Source organism: Falco punctatus (assembly GCF_963210335.1).
Source record: "Falco punctatus genome assembly, chromosome: 4".
NCBI classification, from domain to species: Eukaryota; Metazoa; Chordata; class Aves; order Falconiformes; family Falconidae; genus Falco; species Falco punctatus.
In genome coordinates this window covers 77,379,087-77,396,960 of record NC_137583.1, presented here as the reverse complement: position 1 = coordinate 77,396,960, position 17,874 = coordinate 77,379,087, and the positions used below count along the sequence as shown (strand labels likewise).

The 17,874-nt window shown below is 39.3% G+C and overlaps 1 protein-coding gene across 1 annotated transcript in view; it reads right to left on the bottom strand.

The window, feature by feature from the left end:
* The window catches only part of CASD1 (CAS1 domain containing 1), a 31,616-nt gene extending 13,969 nt beyond the window's left edge, over positions 1–17,647 (bottom strand). Inside the window, exons 1-7 of the mRNA XM_080383660.1 lie at positions 17,382–17,647; positions 9,582–9,678; positions 8,742–8,862; positions 7,167–7,211; positions 4,826–4,888; positions 3,496–3,540; positions 640–763 (exon numbers count right to left, since the gene is read on the bottom strand). Of these exons, the coding sequence (XP_080239786.1) occupies positions 640–763; positions 3,496–3,540; positions 4,826–4,888; positions 7,167–7,211; positions 8,742–8,862; positions 9,582–9,678; positions 17,382–17,514 (628 nt within the window). The 5' untranslated portion in view covers positions 17,515–17,647. The remainder of the gene's footprint in view (positions 1–639; positions 764–3,495; positions 3,541–4,825; positions 4,889–7,166; positions 7,212–8,741; positions 8,863–9,581; positions 9,679–17,381) is intronic.
* Between the last annotated feature and the right edge of the window lie 227 nt (positions 17,648–17,874).

Below are 17,874 nucleotides of genomic sequence, written 5' to 3'. Positions count from 1 at the left end.
ACCTATGAGCTCGCTGTTCAGTGTCAGGGACATACTTCAGTTTTATTGAAGAAAAGCAAGAGAATATAGATGCCATAATAAAAATCTCACAGATTCATTGTGAACCATGATTTTTGGCTCCTAATGTTAACTCATCAGTGCTCAGTGTACAGAAGCAAGTTTCATTGCAGAGACTTAAATGCTCTGTATTCTCAAGAGTATGTCTATTCATTCTAGACACACACAGAAGATGCACTTGTTGAACCTCTTCTATTATTTATGTAATCTGAAAATTTAATAGAACACCAACACAGGAATACAGCTGTTTTATGCACCTGTGTTCTTGACTCCCAGGAGCCATATACGGAGCACAGCACAGGCAGAACAGACCTGGCATGTGGAGTCGGAGAGAAAGCTAACAAAGCATTAGGAGTTGAGAAGGCAAATGATTTTCCTGAGAGATCTTTAAAATCTCCATCACTACTAACAGCTAGTTAGGGACCAGCTATTTAAGGCTGCAAGAAAGGCCAGAATGGAATTCAACCAACACCCTTTCTACTCTGCAAGTAACCAGTATGGACTAAGTTTTCCATATCCTACAAGATAATGATTCAACAGATAGTGACAGTACAATTTGTTACCTACTGTTCATTACTTTACCTTGTAAAACCCAGTAAACATCACTACTTTTTGCTAATTTTTCCAAAAGAGGTGCAATTGAAGTGATATTGATTTTATACTGCGCGAGGGCTTCGTTGCTGCCATTGTGAATTTTGATAGACCACTGGAGAAATAAAGAAAGAGATTCAGAACCTGTATGTCTAAGGACCCTTAAGTAACTGATGCCATTACTCTGACAGTAGCTGTTTTTCATTATTTTCATAAAGCTACATTATTCTTTAGCCTTTGCTTTTGAAGTGCTAAAAAATTTCTTTTGGACTGAGCAGATGTCTAGACAGAAAATTACACTCAAACAGACCATTTAAATACCGAGTATATAATACTCAATTTAATGTTTATTTGATTTTTCATTAACTAAATGATGCAAGGTGTTTAATTAAAAGCCCCTTGACTTTGAACAATGACTAAGTAGCAAAGCCAGTCACGTTATAGAAAAATCATGGCCAATTCAGTTGATTTTGCTCTAGGAAAACTGACCACAGCAAGAGATGCGTGCAAGCAAAACTTGATGGCGGTACTGAGTTCCAATATTTCCATCTGTTTTGCAGATACCCGCAAAGAAAAAAAAAAAGAGAAAATAAAGAGCTATTTTAATTTCTGATTTAATCTTCTACATGAAATGACTGGGAGGATGCTGTAACCACCCAAGAATTTCTCCTAACTTCTGAAAAGAATTTCCCACACCACAGGAAAAACAGATTTAGCATTTTTTAAAGGTATTACTGTATCTAGACTGATTCAGTAAAAACCTGCAAAAAAAACCCTTTAGCCTAAGTGTAATGAACTCTCTAGTTATTTCTAAATATCTACATAAAAATTGTGATGTAAGCCAAGTACACTGATCAATCCACTTCCTGAGAATATTAGTGAATACAAATTAATACTTCATGAAATCAAGTGACATGCAGCTGCTCTGAGAACTCACACTCTGGGACAAAAAAAGCAGTTTCTCCCTTTACTTATGAATTTACTTATACCTTTACTTATGAAATACGTATTTAAACATAACAGTATTTAAACAGACATTTTAAGAAGCATATTCTATTCAACAGGAAGTCAGGAACTAATAAGCAGAGCACTATAGTGACATTCTCAAAGCATCTCCTTTTCCCAAAATATGTAAGCAACTGAGTTTTGTACTAGCTGGAGCTCCTCCAGCTTGTAAGACTTTACTTCTATTTATAGGCTGTTACGCAGTTGACATCTTAAGACAGACATGTCCCGATCCATGTAGCATGACCAAACTGAAAACTAAGTTAAAGACACAGGTAAGTTTCAAAATGCTGTTAAGTTCAAGGGCACACAGCAGTTTAATAGCAGGTTACCACACTAGTGCTAGCCGTGGCAACGTTGCTGATGCATCAGATTATTTTTTTCTCTTTTATTTTTCTGCAAGTAACTTAAAATAGGGGATATTCATCTTTGGCCAACTCTAGATATCATTATTAATGTTTTGTGTAAATATATTTATATGTGTATAAATATATTACAAAGAGCCGAGCATCACATGCATATAATGTTAGTTTGTATATCCTGCTGTCCACAAAGGACAACAAGCTATGGCTAATGCATATATAAGAGTAAAAGGAATTATTTAGCTATGATTCCTTAAGTTCTTCAACCTGATCTGCATGCCAGAACACTATTCATATATAACGGCATTTTCTGTGTGAAATACAATGACTCATGCTAGTAAGACATGCTACATGCTCAGAATGAGCGGAGATATTCCAGGCTTACTAAGATTCCTAAAGCTCAAACACTTATGTGGATCATACAGAGGAAGAAAATTTAGGGGGTTCACCTGTAAAGAAACAGAATTTCTGATCCCTCAGGGCATGTGTGGCTATCTGCATACACATATGACCTTCCCCTAAAATAGGGGGAATTCACTCTAGATCGGCGTGCCCGGGAGCTTCCAGCTTGGTAGAATGCCTGAACTGTCTCTAAACCAAACTGCTTTCAAAGGATTTTGTTGTAAATGGAACACAATTTCCCCCCTCCACATTTAAGCTGATATGAAAATATAATAGCTAATCCCTTTCAAATTCCAGTTCCAAAATATTTGGAAGTAAGGAACATTAAATGTGGAATTAATGAGATATGCAGTTGTTCAACTCCTGACTCCCAACACCAGCCAACTATTACAATAGACTACTTAAGGGGGGCTGTTGAATTCTGTCCCTGGAAGTTTTAAAGAAGTGGTTGACTCTTGTCAAGCACAACACAGATATAAGTGATCCTGCCTTGTGGCAAACCATGGGTTAGGAGACCTCTTCAGGTCCTCGTCAGTCCTGCTTTCTGTGACACTACAGCCCATAGCAGTGGTGGAAACCTCCAGTGGAACAAGATTCAAGAAGTGCAACCTCTTTTGGTTGTTGAATTATTCATGTAAAATTCAGAGTTCTGCCCATGTAAATCTAAAAGAAATACGTGTGCTCAAAAAGAGCATTCCAGATTGGGTCATCTCCAAAAGCAGTATTTTGTGACTGAAAAGAGTTCATTAAAAATGCATCTCAGTAAGTATGTAAGTACTTTTATTAAACTTCCTTAATGAACAATCTGATTTAACAAAGCTACTTTATTAGCCAAGTTCAAGCTAATCAATGCTTATCAACCAGTTGTGCTGCCAAAAAGTACTGTACATCGCACAGCTACAATAAACTATACCTGATATTTTAGAACTACTTGTTATAACAGCAAAATCACTGAGAGTGTATTTTGTTATTATAAATAGGGTTTAACAATTTCATCATGTAATCAACTTGAGACCATAAAATTTATCCTACTAGAACTTCCTTCTTTACTAAAGTGCCCCATATATGTATAACTTACCGTGGCAGCTCCTGCTACAATTATATGAGGTTTTGCCACAGAACCCTAAGATGAAAGTAAAAAGGAAGTAATTTTAAAATATTCACAAATTATACTTATTATTATACTAAGCAGGTTAATTAAGATTCTTATCTTAATTAACTGTGGCTCAACTTGTCCATCAGTTAATGGTTACAAAAGAATAGATTGCAGATGCATTACAGAGAACACGAACTTGTGAAATACCAAAATTTTCATATAACAGAATCTGCAAAAGTGCCATGTATCAATAAGCACTTACAATTGTTATCTATTTAGCAGCATAAGCGCTCTTTAAAATCTATCTGAACATCTTCTCCTAAGGTCAAATAAACTGTAGATCATACTATTAAGTACTGTTTCTCCCAGTGCCTCTCAGTATTGTCAAACACCTGCTTGTGCTGTTGTACTGTCTGAAGTGACCAGTTTTTGCCCTAGAGGTCTGAAAGTTATATCTAGGACAAGGAACAGAACATGTACTCAAACAGAAGAGCATGAAAACACAAACCATTGATCACCTCAGTACCAGTCTTGCCTTGGCACTGTGAGGGTTTAGCAGCTCTCAATTTTTTGTAGTAATCACAGAAAAACAAATGATAACTTCAGCTATCTTGATGGAAGGTGTTGTGCAAGAATGACCAATAGGGTAGGAAAAAAAATCACTGGGGCCGTTACAAAATTAACTCCAGGCTATTTAAAGTTCAACAAAGGAAGAAACAAGAAAAATTTAGTTGTCAATCTGTAAACATGTTGTTACCAGAATTACATAAAAAGTTTCAGACTGAATTACATGACAACCTGTATCATAACTGAAATGTGAAATAATCATCACGTAATTTGAGGGAGATACTGAAAAAGAAAAATCAAGGCATTCTTGACTTTTCAAATTGCCTTTGTCCTTCAGTTTGGAACATTCAAATTAACCATAATATAAAATCATAGAATCATAGAATATCTCAAGTTGGAAGGGACTCATAAAGATCAAAAATATCCGGTCACATAAAAGCAGAGCCATTGCAGACAGAGAGGAAGTGAAACACCAAATCAGAGTAAAATCCTGGGTTTTGTCCCAAGTGAAGCCATCCTTGGGAGACCAAGAAATGCCCAGAAACATATATACCAGTAAACATCTGTCTTTCACTATTTTGATATCAAATTTCAGATCTCTGGTACATAACTGACTGAATATATGTGATATGCTGCTGTTGCTGGTCTCCTAGAAATTATAGTTATGCATATGAAAAAAAAGAAAGGTAGCAGTCCTCATTCAGTTGCTGTATTTTCCAAAAACAGACAGTTTTTAAAAACAAACCTCAGTCCAAGATTTGATACGTTGCCTCATAGAGCCATTAACTTCTGGATACCATAGAAAATCCTGTAAAATAAATGCAAGTTTACTCTGTAAGCTTAAAGAGAAGCAGTAGACTAATAACAAAAAATCAAAAAACCAAACTAACTGCCATCAATTCAACAGTGAAGGAAAAACACTCAGCCCACTGTGAGATTTCCTTCATAGTTAGCATGAAAAGCCCGACATTTCGCACTCGCATGGGAAACAGAAAGCAAAGGAAAAGAAACAGAAAAAAAAAAAAAACCCACAAAACTTTGTCCCCATGAAAAAACAATACATTTTTATTTGTAGTTCAGAAGTTGCGATTTCACCAAGAAGATAATTTTTTAGGTTCTGCCAAATGAGATGTCCTTGGGTTTCAAATACAATCTGGGATAAAACCAAGCTCACATCTACAATTTATTAGAACTTGCTTTCTGTTCAATTTCCCTCTTTTTACTGACAGGTTTTCCTCATCCCAGAACTTAATATGATTGATAGCAGGAAATCATAACTTTCAAACAAAAAGAAAACCTAACGACTTACTTTACAGCTTCATATATTATCAGATATTTAAATCTAATAGTGCCACGGCCATTAAATGCATGACCTACTGACACTCTTTCAGCTGTCAGTAGTGCCCAACCTTCATCTACAAGGGCAGTTTAGACTTTGGCTAGTGCTATTGTGTCTCCCAGGTAAAGGCATGACTTCCTAGCATCTAGTTGCTCCTCAGGTGCAGAACTATCGAATGGACTACTAATACATATTAAAGTGAAATGGCATGGTTTACGTATGCAGAAATCACTGTGTGGTAACTTTCTAATGCAGAATGCAGATGCACTACTGGCAGAGAGGAAATCTCTATCTTCCACTTGCACAGACCTAAAGATTTTGGTAGTTCACTTGAGTGCTGTCAATTCACTACGTGGCAGGAATCTGTATAGCCCTCTGCAGTGGCGGAAGGACAGAAGGGTCAGCATGATGACTAGAAAGGGCAAAATTAAATTCTCCGCTTGTTCCCAGTGATTTTCTCTTTTGTTGGTCAAGTATTTTCCACATTGAGATTACTGGCTCACAGCCATTCTGAATGTGAAAATTCAGCTACCATGCCAATAATTTCAACAGCAGTAAGGCATCAAATCCAGAAACCAGCAGAGTAGAAATACATTCTTAACAACCCAGACATCTCCCAAAAGCCCAAACCTGTCATCTCAAATCTTGGTGGTTAGACACCTACCAAGGCTTAAGGGGTTTTGAAGATGTAGTTCTGTGTCAGGCTATGCCAACATAAATCACATTGCATCAGCCCCTTTCTTTGTCCTGCCTTGTGTTGTGCCCCTTCTTTTCTAGCACTCAAATAAACATACAATGAGCCACATCAGACCTGACCAAAAAGGAATCCTACAAGGTAAGTTTTTGGCTGATTCAACTCCTAATTGATACACTCCAAAGCTGTATCAGGGCTAGTTATAGCACAAAGACAGGCACATACTGTGAAGGGCAACAGGGTGGGACAGCACAGGCTTAAACTGCCATGGGCTCACACCCTAAAATGTTATTCTGTACCCTAAACCTTAACCATGTACACAAACAGATACTGAAAACTCGCTTGCAGACAACTCAGCAAATATACTGCTTCTTGGGTTTTCATGAACAGAGAATGAGTTGTTTCCAGGGCATAAACAAATACATGACTAGCAGAATCCCAGCACTGCTGACAGCTGTCATGGGAAGCAAAGAAAGCTATTGAGGACACCCCTTCCACTGCCAGGGCAGAGAAGAAGAGTGTCCTTCATAAAACCTACCCTCAAGTACTTTGTTTGTTTTCTTTTTTTCAAATATCCACATTATATTCACCATTATGGTTACTTCTCCATGCAAAACCAGCTAAAGGAATACTTGGGATAGCACAGAGAGCTCAATGGCAAGTATGACAATTACCACCCCAGGTAAGTTGGCCCCAGATACATATTCTTACAGCAGTGGAAGAGTAAACTTCCTGGAAAAAGCTATTCTTAGGAATAAATTCTGACAAAAAGAAAAATTATACACATTTCCAGAGCTTATGCCCAAAGTTAACACAGAACACAAGCACTCAAAGCCAAAGCCTCTCAAAGCATCTTATTCAAAACATAGTATGCTAAACTCCGGTATATTTTGTAGAAAATTTTACAAAGGATGTCAATGTTCTGAAGCTTCTTTTGACTTCTATAACACTTGTGGAAATTTGAAAAATCCAGCTCTGACTGCAACTTGGATTACACTGTATGAAATAATAGTATGATTACGGCTTGCATTTTAATGCTAGATAAAAACTTACCACTTTAATTGAAGCTGATTTATCTTCAAATGGGATATTTCCATGCTGCCAAAAAAACCAAAATAAAACCAAAGATAAACTTTCAGAATGAAAAAAAAAACAACAAAACCCTTACATTTGTATGTTAATTTGCTCTCACCCAAAGGTTTATCTTCAGTAGAATGGATTTTTCTTGTGTAAACTTGTCAGTAGTCATGCAAAATATTTATGTTGCTTGATAAAAACAAGCTACTTGCACAAAGGGTTATTTTTCTTGGAAGAAATCTATCCAACAAAGTCTGAAATGTTTTCCGTTTACTCTGCTACAAAGGTATGAAGTATTTTCCTAAATCTAGCCTCCCAAAATAAGAAAAACTTAAAAGATTTTTTTCTCTTTCTTTTCTTGCATTTCCTTTTCCCTAGCCTTCCTTTTCACCTGCCCATCTTCTTTGCACAAAACAACCAAGACAGTTTTTATTAAAGAATAAAAGAAAATAATCTCAGGCAGAAATAAAGCCTGGAATGCATTATTAAATTTGTTGAGCGAGACTGTAAGAAATCAGAGAGGAAGCAGTCAGATGCTGCACACACAATCCTCCTTTAAAATACTACTAAACACATATTTGTTTCAATCCTGGTCCAAAAGAATAAGTGTATTTTTTTTCCACAAACGAGGTCTTGATTTCATAAATACTCGACAAAAGATACCTCTTGACTCAAAATCAACTATAGCACTCTATCATCTCACCATCACTTTTGGGCAGCAACTGTGACCTAACCAGAAGACTAGGAAAACCAGAGTTATTCGATCAATCAAACATCTTGTTTTGACAAGTGAAATTAACTGCACTCCGTCTGCTGGACAAGCTACCAGCTTGCACTTCTAATCGACAAATCTGATGTACAGTTGAAAGTGAAAGGTGTCTCTCCCCTCATATATATACATAAATCCATGAAGGGATATGCCTAAGAAGCATGATAGAGCAAAAGAAATTACTATTCTGTTCAACAAATGATACAGCTAAATCTTTTCTTACTGCTTCCACCCAGCGAGCTGCAGTTTACATTCTTCGTCTTACAAAATTTAGACAGCTCTTCAGCAGCAATCAAAACAAAGGTAAGACCAGAAGCTATTTTTAGTTTCAGCTTCAAGTTAGACCTGGAAAACTGTCATTGCTCCAAGGATTTTTATGAACGGATTAGATCACCAATCTAACAGACATTTAAAATGACAAATTATAAGATGCGAATTACTACTATTTAAAAACACACAAAGGAGCAGTCATTTTCTCATCAAGAAACCAAATATGAAGCATAAGTCGCTATGGGATAAATCAGCTTCATCAATTTAATCCCAGAATGCCACAAGCTTTCTCTTGAGCTTCCTAGTTCACTTCTCAGATTCCCAATCATCTCATCTGAACCTAATTATCTTGGTCTAATTTGTTCTTCTGCAAAAGACTTTTCTGTGGTTCTCCTTCCTGATGGCTATGCCAACAAATGGTATAATTTCTTGCTTTTCTGAAGTTTAGAGAAGAGTTATGAGGTAAATTAGGAAGAAACAAACAAAAACATCATCAAAATAAACTATCTCACCTTATTTCCTTCTTCTTTGACTTGAGGATTTATGAGTTTTATAAATGAATAGAACAGCTGTCGAATTCTAGAATCTCCTATAAACACAATATGTTTGTCTATGAGGCAGTTTTTTGCTTCACTGCAAAACAAAACAACATTCATGTTACAGGAAATGTATCTTTGAGGAAAAGTCTTTAGGAGATCGACAGTAATATAGATAATTCTAGCCATTATGTCCAGCTCTAAGGAACGGTAAATCTTTTTTTTTAACATGCTAAATTAGCAGAACCATTCATTTTCATTTCTATGCAAATTACACTGAACTTTCTATTAATGTGATTAGGCAAACAACCAAGCAGGCTTTCCTATTCTGTGGTGCTACACAGTAGTTTCAAAATGGTAATATACAGCATAATTCTACTTGTTAGATACTTTTTTTAAAGAACTTTTTTTTAAAGTTCTCTTACTAGTAGGTGAAAAGAATGTGACTGTAGTTTTATTGGGGATTTTTTTTACTTGTGGTTCTATACATAAGGTCAGCATTTTCCCTTTCAGCAGTCTGAGGGTGACATATGAAGCTATGCAGTCTCTTACAGTATCTTGTGGCTTTCTATAACATGTGTCAGTACTACTATCACCAACATTTATTTGTATTTTTACATATAAATACAATGACAGTAAACACCATAGAACACAGGTAATGTACAAGGAAAAGACTTCCTTCTGATAAATGTTGTAGATTTTTGAAAGCCTAGAGAATCAGCTATAAAGTGCAAAATAGGTGACACTGCAATTACTACAGCTGCACTCAAACAACAACTCTTCTTTCCAGGCAGATGAACAGAAGGGTTTCCTTACCTATTTTTATACTTATGCATCATACAACTGTGGGGTTGCCATACTTTTTCTCCAAGAAATCTCCCACTGGACAGAAGATACTCACATGTATCGCCACCTTTAAATGTTACATTAGGATTAGAATTAAGACACATGAAAGTTAAAACATAGCCCCATTGCTATTAAAAAAATAATTTGACAATATTTGAAAGACAGGAATTAAAACAATCAACAGCAGTAAACAAATTTAACTTCTTCTAAGAACTCTTCCACAAGTTTCTGCGAATTGCCTTCTCGCTTATTATACCACACTTCTCTGTAAATCAATCCTCTATCCACAAAATGTTAGTGAACCCATTTCTGCTATCAGAAAGATATTGTGACCTAAAATGGCATTTCCATCACAAGATGCCAATTCACTGTATTATCTACTATCCAGAATACACTAATATGAAATTACAGAACACAACAATTCAATATAATAAACTTCTACACAGAATCCCCATACACAGCATCTTGTGTAGAACAGGAACCTCAACATGAGATTTACAAGAAAACCTATTATATCTCCTTGCTTAAGACATAGTGGTCACCTTAGAATAGGCAAAATTACATGCTGGGTTAATACACAAAACAAAAAACATGTACACAAGAATTCGCTGATCATTCTGAACTGCAGGTACTTTTTCCAGTCAAGAAGTTTTACACTAATTAAGATTAATCACTTTACAGGTGGTGATGTTTCAAGTCACTTTAAGTTCATACATTAAATACCTCAGTTATGAAATCAGTGGCTGTTATCTCCCAGCAAACTCCTTGTCAGATTCTGCAGCCTTATAACTGAACACAACTGAACACCATTCACAGCAAGAGAAGTTGCCCTCCAACATTTTTGTCATACTTGGCATTTCAGAGCACTGACAAACAGGGAAATAAATGGTGGTGAATGAAATGGCAGGTGCCTGTGCTAGCTTGTGCAGTATAGCAGCCAAAACTCTTTAGTTCTCTCTTATTTGAAAACTCTAGCTCTCTCCTACTTAGGGTGCTTGAAGGACATTTCAGGTATCTCTGGAAGTGTCCAAGGCCAGGCTGGATGGGGCTTTAAGCAACCTGGTCTAGCAGAAGGTGTCCCTGCCCATGGGAGGGGGGTTGGAACTAGATGATCTTTAAGGTCCCCTCAACCAAACCATTCTACGATACTATGATACAGAAACATAGACAGTGCAGCTCGTGTATGCTGCTTTCTGAAAAAGACTATCAAATTAGCTTGCAAGAAGCAAGAAGTGGCAGCTTCTACCTCTACTTCCTCCTTGAAACTCCTCCTGCCTGTTCTCAGGAAAATCAGAAAAAGGCAGTGTAGAACAGACTGTATTTTAACTGTTACTTCTTGGCTTGCATATCCAACCAAACCCAGCAGCAGTAACACAATCAAGTAGTATTATTTACCATGATCCCTCATTTCAAAATGCAACTCTTAACAACCAGACTCATTTTCTATCCTGGAACTTCAATTACTTACCACTGCTATTGCATCTCAACTACTAAAAAAAGCTGGAATAAGATGAAGAATTGTAACAGTCTCCAAAAAGGTCTGGATAAACATCTCTGTGTCGGTTCTCTGAGCAACCCATGCAACATACTCCTAACATGCAAGATAAACTGGCTTTATTAAAACTGTAATTTTTTCACTCTGTCTTTCAGTTTTAGGAGCTCTTGGTCAGGCAGATTTTGAAACAGAAGAAAAAAAGTGTTAAAAATATAAATAAAATATATACATACAGTGATAAGCTCCTGTTTTTAATCATCAATAAGAGCCTATTAATCACCCCACGGTAGTTCAGGAATTCCCTCAAATTGACCAATAACCTCTCAAACAAATCCTTGAGATACCACAAATCAAATTGACACTTCCTTCCTAATCACAATGCATACTACCCATGTCAAACTGGTTAATTACTGCACAGTAGCAACGGGATGTGGCAAATGGCCACATGCAGAAGGCCACATTCCTCTGAACATTTAAAGGAGCTCTCATGAAGTATTTTATATACACACACACACACAGCCCCCACAGACATAAGCTGAACTCAAGGTTTCCAGAATGGTAGTTTCTGGAAGTCTCCTATTTTTCAGCCGTTACAGGTCACTCCCAGTCAGCGACATCATCTTTTTTTCCAGTCTGTCCCTATCATTATTCAGTACGGTGCCATTTCTGAACAGATGACAGAAAAGATCTTCCAGCAGCAGTTTATTAATGCCTTTCTGCTCCTCTTTCAACCATTGCTACTTATAAAACAGCTACTGATCCTGTTGTCAAAACTTCTGCAGAAGTAGTTCAGACAGCAGATGACACAGAAAGCTGAATCTTTACCTACTTTTTAAATAGTTGGCACAGCTCAGATCTGCTGGGCAGACATCCTTCTAGTAGAAATCATAAATCTGAAATGATCATAGTTTCATCTTTTCTTTATAATTTCAAATAAAATCCTGTTTCTATACTTTGGCTTTCAAGCAGCATAATTTCCTTGATTCTCAACAAGAGAATAATTCTCACACTTATACAAACTATCATTTTGAGTAAGTTGCATAAAAATGAAACTCATAAATAATAAAAAAACCATTATCAAACTCATGTTGCTTGTGAGTAGATTATGAGAATAGGTGACTTACAGTTACTGCTACAAAGCCCTCTGCTTTGTGGATGATGACAACTAGAAGAACAGTGAACTACGTAAAAGAAAATCCACCACTAATTAAATTCCCTCTGAAATCCATTAACTTGCTGAGGAAGATGCATAAGAAAATAAGGACAGTTATACATGGTCAGACCAATGATCTGTCTAGCCTGGTATTCTGCCTTCAACAGGTAACAAGCAGATGCTCAGGAATGAACAAGAAGAGAGCTAAGTGATTATTTTCTTGTCTGATATTCTTCCAACTACATTCAGTCCAGGGACCTCCTGAGCTGGACATGGTTTCCTGGACATGTAGAACCTTCCACAGACTTCTTTCTGACAAAGTCATGCAGTCTTCTCTTCAATTTTTTAGCATCCTCCTACAAGAGTTTTCTATACCCACATTCTCTTGAAGAATCACCTACCTTTATTTTAAATATGGCTTCTACCAGATTTAATTGGCACTCCCTAGTTCTTCCACAGGAAGACAGTTTGCACATATGTCTATCATGATTTGTAGACTACTGTCAATCCTTCCTCAAGATTTAAAGACTGAAGAATCTTAGTTTACTGATTAGTCATATGAGAGCATGTTCCGTACCTTGAGTTCATGACCCAAGGCTAGTAGCTCTGCACTCCATGGCACTCCCATCGTAATTACCCACAAATAAAACAATCCTCCATCCTACACTATATTTACTGAAATAACATTCCAAACATCACACATTGTATACATTTTAAACATATTTTAGGCCAAGGAGTTATGCCTTCTTTCCTAACTCCAGATACTGAGTATCTTCCTATTTCCTCAAGCAATTACTAGAAAGATCCTGAAACTCATATAGGAGCACTACTGATGTCTGTCTTTAAATATAATAGCAGAAGTTCTGGGGGGAAGATGAGGGAGGAAAATGAAACAAGGCTAAAACAGCAGCCAAGAGAGTAAATTGGAGGTTACAGCTAAGGCAGTGCCTCCAGAAACGCCCGAGTCTTACTTAGGAGATGAAATACACAGCTGCCAAAGAACGACTCATTTCAATATACCACACCTTCTTCTCAACCATTAAACCATTAGATCTTAAAAGAAAAAAAGTAAAACAAGCAACAAAAAACCCTAACCCAAAACCTGAGGAAAAAAAAAAAAAATCTAAGTGCCATTCTATACACAAAACAGACCGTTATTTTTAAGCTCTTCCTTTGTGCTTTGCATAAATTATGCTTCCAACATATTACCTTTTATTTTCATCAAATATCATCACACTCTCTATTTTTAAGAAATGGAAATTCAATTGTTATCTATTATTCAAAATAAAAATGTAGTTTTAAACAGGATCTATCAGTGCTGATTTTAAGAATGCAAACCTTAAATAAATACTAATTTCCAACAAGGTTTAGGACTGTACCTGTGAAATATGATAATAACTGAAAAATGCACAGCACTAACTTCACTGGATAGTATGTAAACATTTAGCCCACTTAACTCTTCACAGAAACTGTTTGCAAGTTAAAGACAGTCCTTAACCTCTCTTAATTCACTTCAAGTTTTGCAAAAAATGTATGCAACCCCTAAACACACTAGTCTCCCTGACATTGATATGACCTTGCACAACCCCAGTCCAGCATTTTTTCATACAAGTAACTTTTATACAGGCAATTTTTACTGCTAAGTATACTGGGCTGCTCCTATCTATAATACGTATTTGCACAACTGAGGCCAAAAGTAGCTGAAACCTTTACATATCAAGACAATCAGACAAAGGCATTCTAACTAGTCTCAGACATTCAAGAGCTCCCAAAGGAACCACTACAAAACCAACCACTTTATAAAATACATGCATATTCTCAGCTGGAGCTGATCCGTTGTGACCTTTTCAATATTGCAAAGGGAGGAGAAAAATAGAGGGCAATCTGCAGAACATGGGTTTCTAAACTGAGCGAGATAAACCAGGCTTACTACCAAAAAGTTAAAGCATCCAATTGCTGCTCATCTGAAATCCTAAAAGTACAGGCACACTGAAAACACAGAATATCTATACATTAATACTTCCACTCCTACCCAGGGATAGTGAGAAAAGGGAAAAGATAGGAAAGAACCAGTTTTTACGTGCCTTTATCACTTTCAGGATGTCTTCCTCAAAAAAAAAAAAAAAACCAAAACACAAATAAAAAGTCTTAAAAATAACTACTCTTTCTCAAGGACTTTTTGCATACCCGTGCTTGTACCACAGAAAGGATTCACTGATGAACCTTCTTGACATGTACCATTCTCTGTCTGGTTATATACATTTTTTGTGGCTTTTTCTTTCTGGCTGAATTGTCCAAGGAAAAAAAAAAAAACTACAGCAGGGCAGGCTAGAAGTCTCAACACTGTCCATGTGTTTTGGTGGTATAAATCTGATTATGTAAATAACAGAGGACATGAAATCACAAAGTATTTTGATTTAACACATAGTTTTTCTTCAAAGTCAACTGTGGTCTTTGCCACCTTTTATATGTCCTACAAGGCACCAGGATCTTGTACATCATCAGGCACACCGAACTCCATGAATGCCATGTCTAATTCCAATCTCATTTTCCCCATTATTCAGACAGTTGCTATTTCAACTGATGCAAACTTTAGGTTATCAGCATCTTCAGATATTAAAGAACCAATATTTTTTTTTTTTTTTTGGGGGGGGGGGGAAGTGGAATTCTACACTTTCCACAGAACAAATTGCACCTCTTTTCGTTCATATGCAGCTTAATCATTTCCTCCGTATTCCTGGGTATCTGTGACAGAGAGATAGTATCCACATGGGTGCTAATTCATTGTTAAACAACTTTTTTGCCCTAGTGTGGCAGAACATGTCTTCACATGAAAGAGTCAGTCTTGCCTGCTCTCCTCTTCCTGGCAGCAGCTAATGACAGACACTCAAAGATAAAGTATAAAAGCATGGCAAACACTGAGCAATCCCTTCCCTAGCACAGCCTTGCTTTCACAGCTTGGTGACTTTGAGCCAGAAGTGCCGCATGTCTGCAGCCCCACTTCACCCACCTTCTGCAAATCAGGATAACCCTTTTTAGGGTATTTTTAGTACAAAATCTTGGAAATCTGTTTCCAAATGTCTTGTGTGAGGAAAAAAGTGCTTTCTTCTGATTTTTTTAAATATACTGCCTGCTAATTTCATCTTTCAGCTGATACTTTTTATGTTATGACACAATCACAATCAATTTACCTTCCCCCAATAATTTATAATATTTGAGACTATTAGCAAGTTACTAATTTTCTGTCCAGGCTATAGAATGTTTATATATTTTATTGCTTCTTGTACAGAAGCTGTTTTATTCTTCTGCCATTTGTGTTGCTCTTTTGTACACATTTTCCAAGCTCTATTATATTGCTACTAAGAGGGGGTGACCAACGTTACAGACAATAAGCAAGGTGACAGTTACCTTTGGCTGTGCAATATCACTGTGAAATCTTGTTTTTTCATTAATTGCCAAAAATATCCTGACATTTGCTGAATTTCAGATGTTTGAGATCACTGAAGGGTTGTAGAATGGTCTCTCAAGTGCCTCTGCTTTTATCTATCCTAAAAACTTTTTGTCTGCTCTAAATGCTCCACCCTCACTTTCTGAACTATTTGTGTCTTTTGAATGTTGTTTGTTGAAAGAAGCCCAAACTGGTAACTCTGTTATCACTCCCATTCTACACCCTGGAAAGCCTCTTTTACCCTGTAATAGCTTCAAGAAACTAAAAGCCTGGGCCAAAGGAACTTGTTGAAAGCTTTGTGAAAATCCATACAGACCACATCAACTTAGATAAAGGCCTGCAGATTCCCACAGTTTTGCGATTTGTGACTCATCCTCCTCACTGACTCTCTCATAATATATTGTGTTTGTGCATATTCCAGTTTCCTTTAATCTGCTTGGTATGGCAGTCTATTTTCTTAGACCAGTCTTGCAATCCCTCTTTAAAAAAGCATCACATTTGCCACCCTCCTTCCATCTAGTTTTGCGACTGATCTGTGCCTTAAGGAACACAGCGCTACAGGCAAGTTCAACTGCTTCATGCTTGAGCTCCTCTTGAATTCTGTAAATGCTTGTATCTTGCAATTTAGTACTAAGCAGTTTATCAGACTTACTAGAACGCCAGCCAGAGGAACTGTATCCACAAAGATCTCTATCCCCTTCCCCATTTCTACAATAAACTGCCTCAGTCTTGGCTTCTGTGGACGCTAGCAGCGTTGGAATACGTCATCTGTTGGCCCAGAGTAAACTGAGCTATAGTGATCTCTCTTTGGATCAACTTTTTATCTACCCGCAAAAACATACCATGTTTTTTAGCATGAATTGGAAACTAGAAAATATTTCCTTTAGCAGTTTCATTAGTGTTTACAGACCACACCAGCTTCGGGGCCAAAACAACCCGAAAGAGAAGGAATCGGGAAAACTCCCACGACCCCCGCGCACCTGTGCAGCCCACCCCTCCTTCACCAGCGATGGTCCCCAGACCCTGGTCACTGCCTCCTCCACGGCCACTGCCACCACGTGAAACCCGACAAACTCTTTATTTCGCTTCATCCACCAATGAGGCTGGATTTTGTTACGTTTGAGACAATAATGCAAACAGTAAAAGCACATACACCAAGTCTTAGACCGATTAAGATTTTAATCGCTCAATTGCACGTTAAAGGTCGTTAATGGTCCCGCACGGGAGCGGTGCCAGGGAGGAGGGCACCCTCCGCCCCTGCAACCCCACCTGCAGCCGTGCGGCTGCACACACCGCCGCAAGGCCCCAGGCGCGGGGCTGCGCCCTCAGAACGCCGCACCGCCGCCCGACACGCCCGCCCGCGCCGCGGGGCCCGGCCCGGCCCGGCCGGCGGGAAGCTGCGGCGACCCCGGGGTCGGGCCCCGCCGTCGGGTCCCCGCCGCCGCCGTCCCCAGACTCGCCTCCCGCAACAGCCGGCGCCCCGCCGCGCCGCCCCCGCCGCCCCAGCCCGCCGGGGCAAGGTACGCGTGTGGCCCCCGCCGCCTCTCGGCCCCGCGGCGGCTGCTCCGGGCAGAGGCACCGTCACCCTCCCTGCACGGCCGCGGTCCCCGGGCTCCGCCTCCCGCTGCCCGCCAGCCGCGGCCCCCCGCGGAGCGCCCGCGGCCGCCCTCTCACCTCGGTAGCGGCGGGAGGCGGCGTGGCAGGCGGTGAGGAGCAGGACGGCGCCCAGCGCCAGCGCCTTGGCGCTCCTCACGCTGAAGTAGTAGTTGATCTCCCGCTTGCCCCCGGTGTAGGCCAGGGCCGCCATCTTGGCTCCTCCATGACAACAGCGTGCGATGGAGCGGGCGGGCGCAGCGGGGCAGCACTGGGTCCCCGCTGGCGCCGAAGGCAGACCCCACCGCTGCCGGCTGCCGCCGTCCCCACCGGCGCGGCGGAGAGGAGCCCGGTGCCTCGCTGCCGGGGCGGAGCCGCCGCCACCGCCCTCCTCCCGGCGTCGCCGCTTCCCCTCCCCAGCGCTCGGCTCCCCGCCCCGCCGGGGGCAGCTGGGGCCGCAGGCGAGTGCACGGGGGATGCTGCACCTGAGCCGGGCCGTGGCGGCTGGCGCTGGGCGGGCCGGGGCGGGCTTTTTTCCAAGCAATGCGATTTGTAAACACTTGTCACCTAGCTG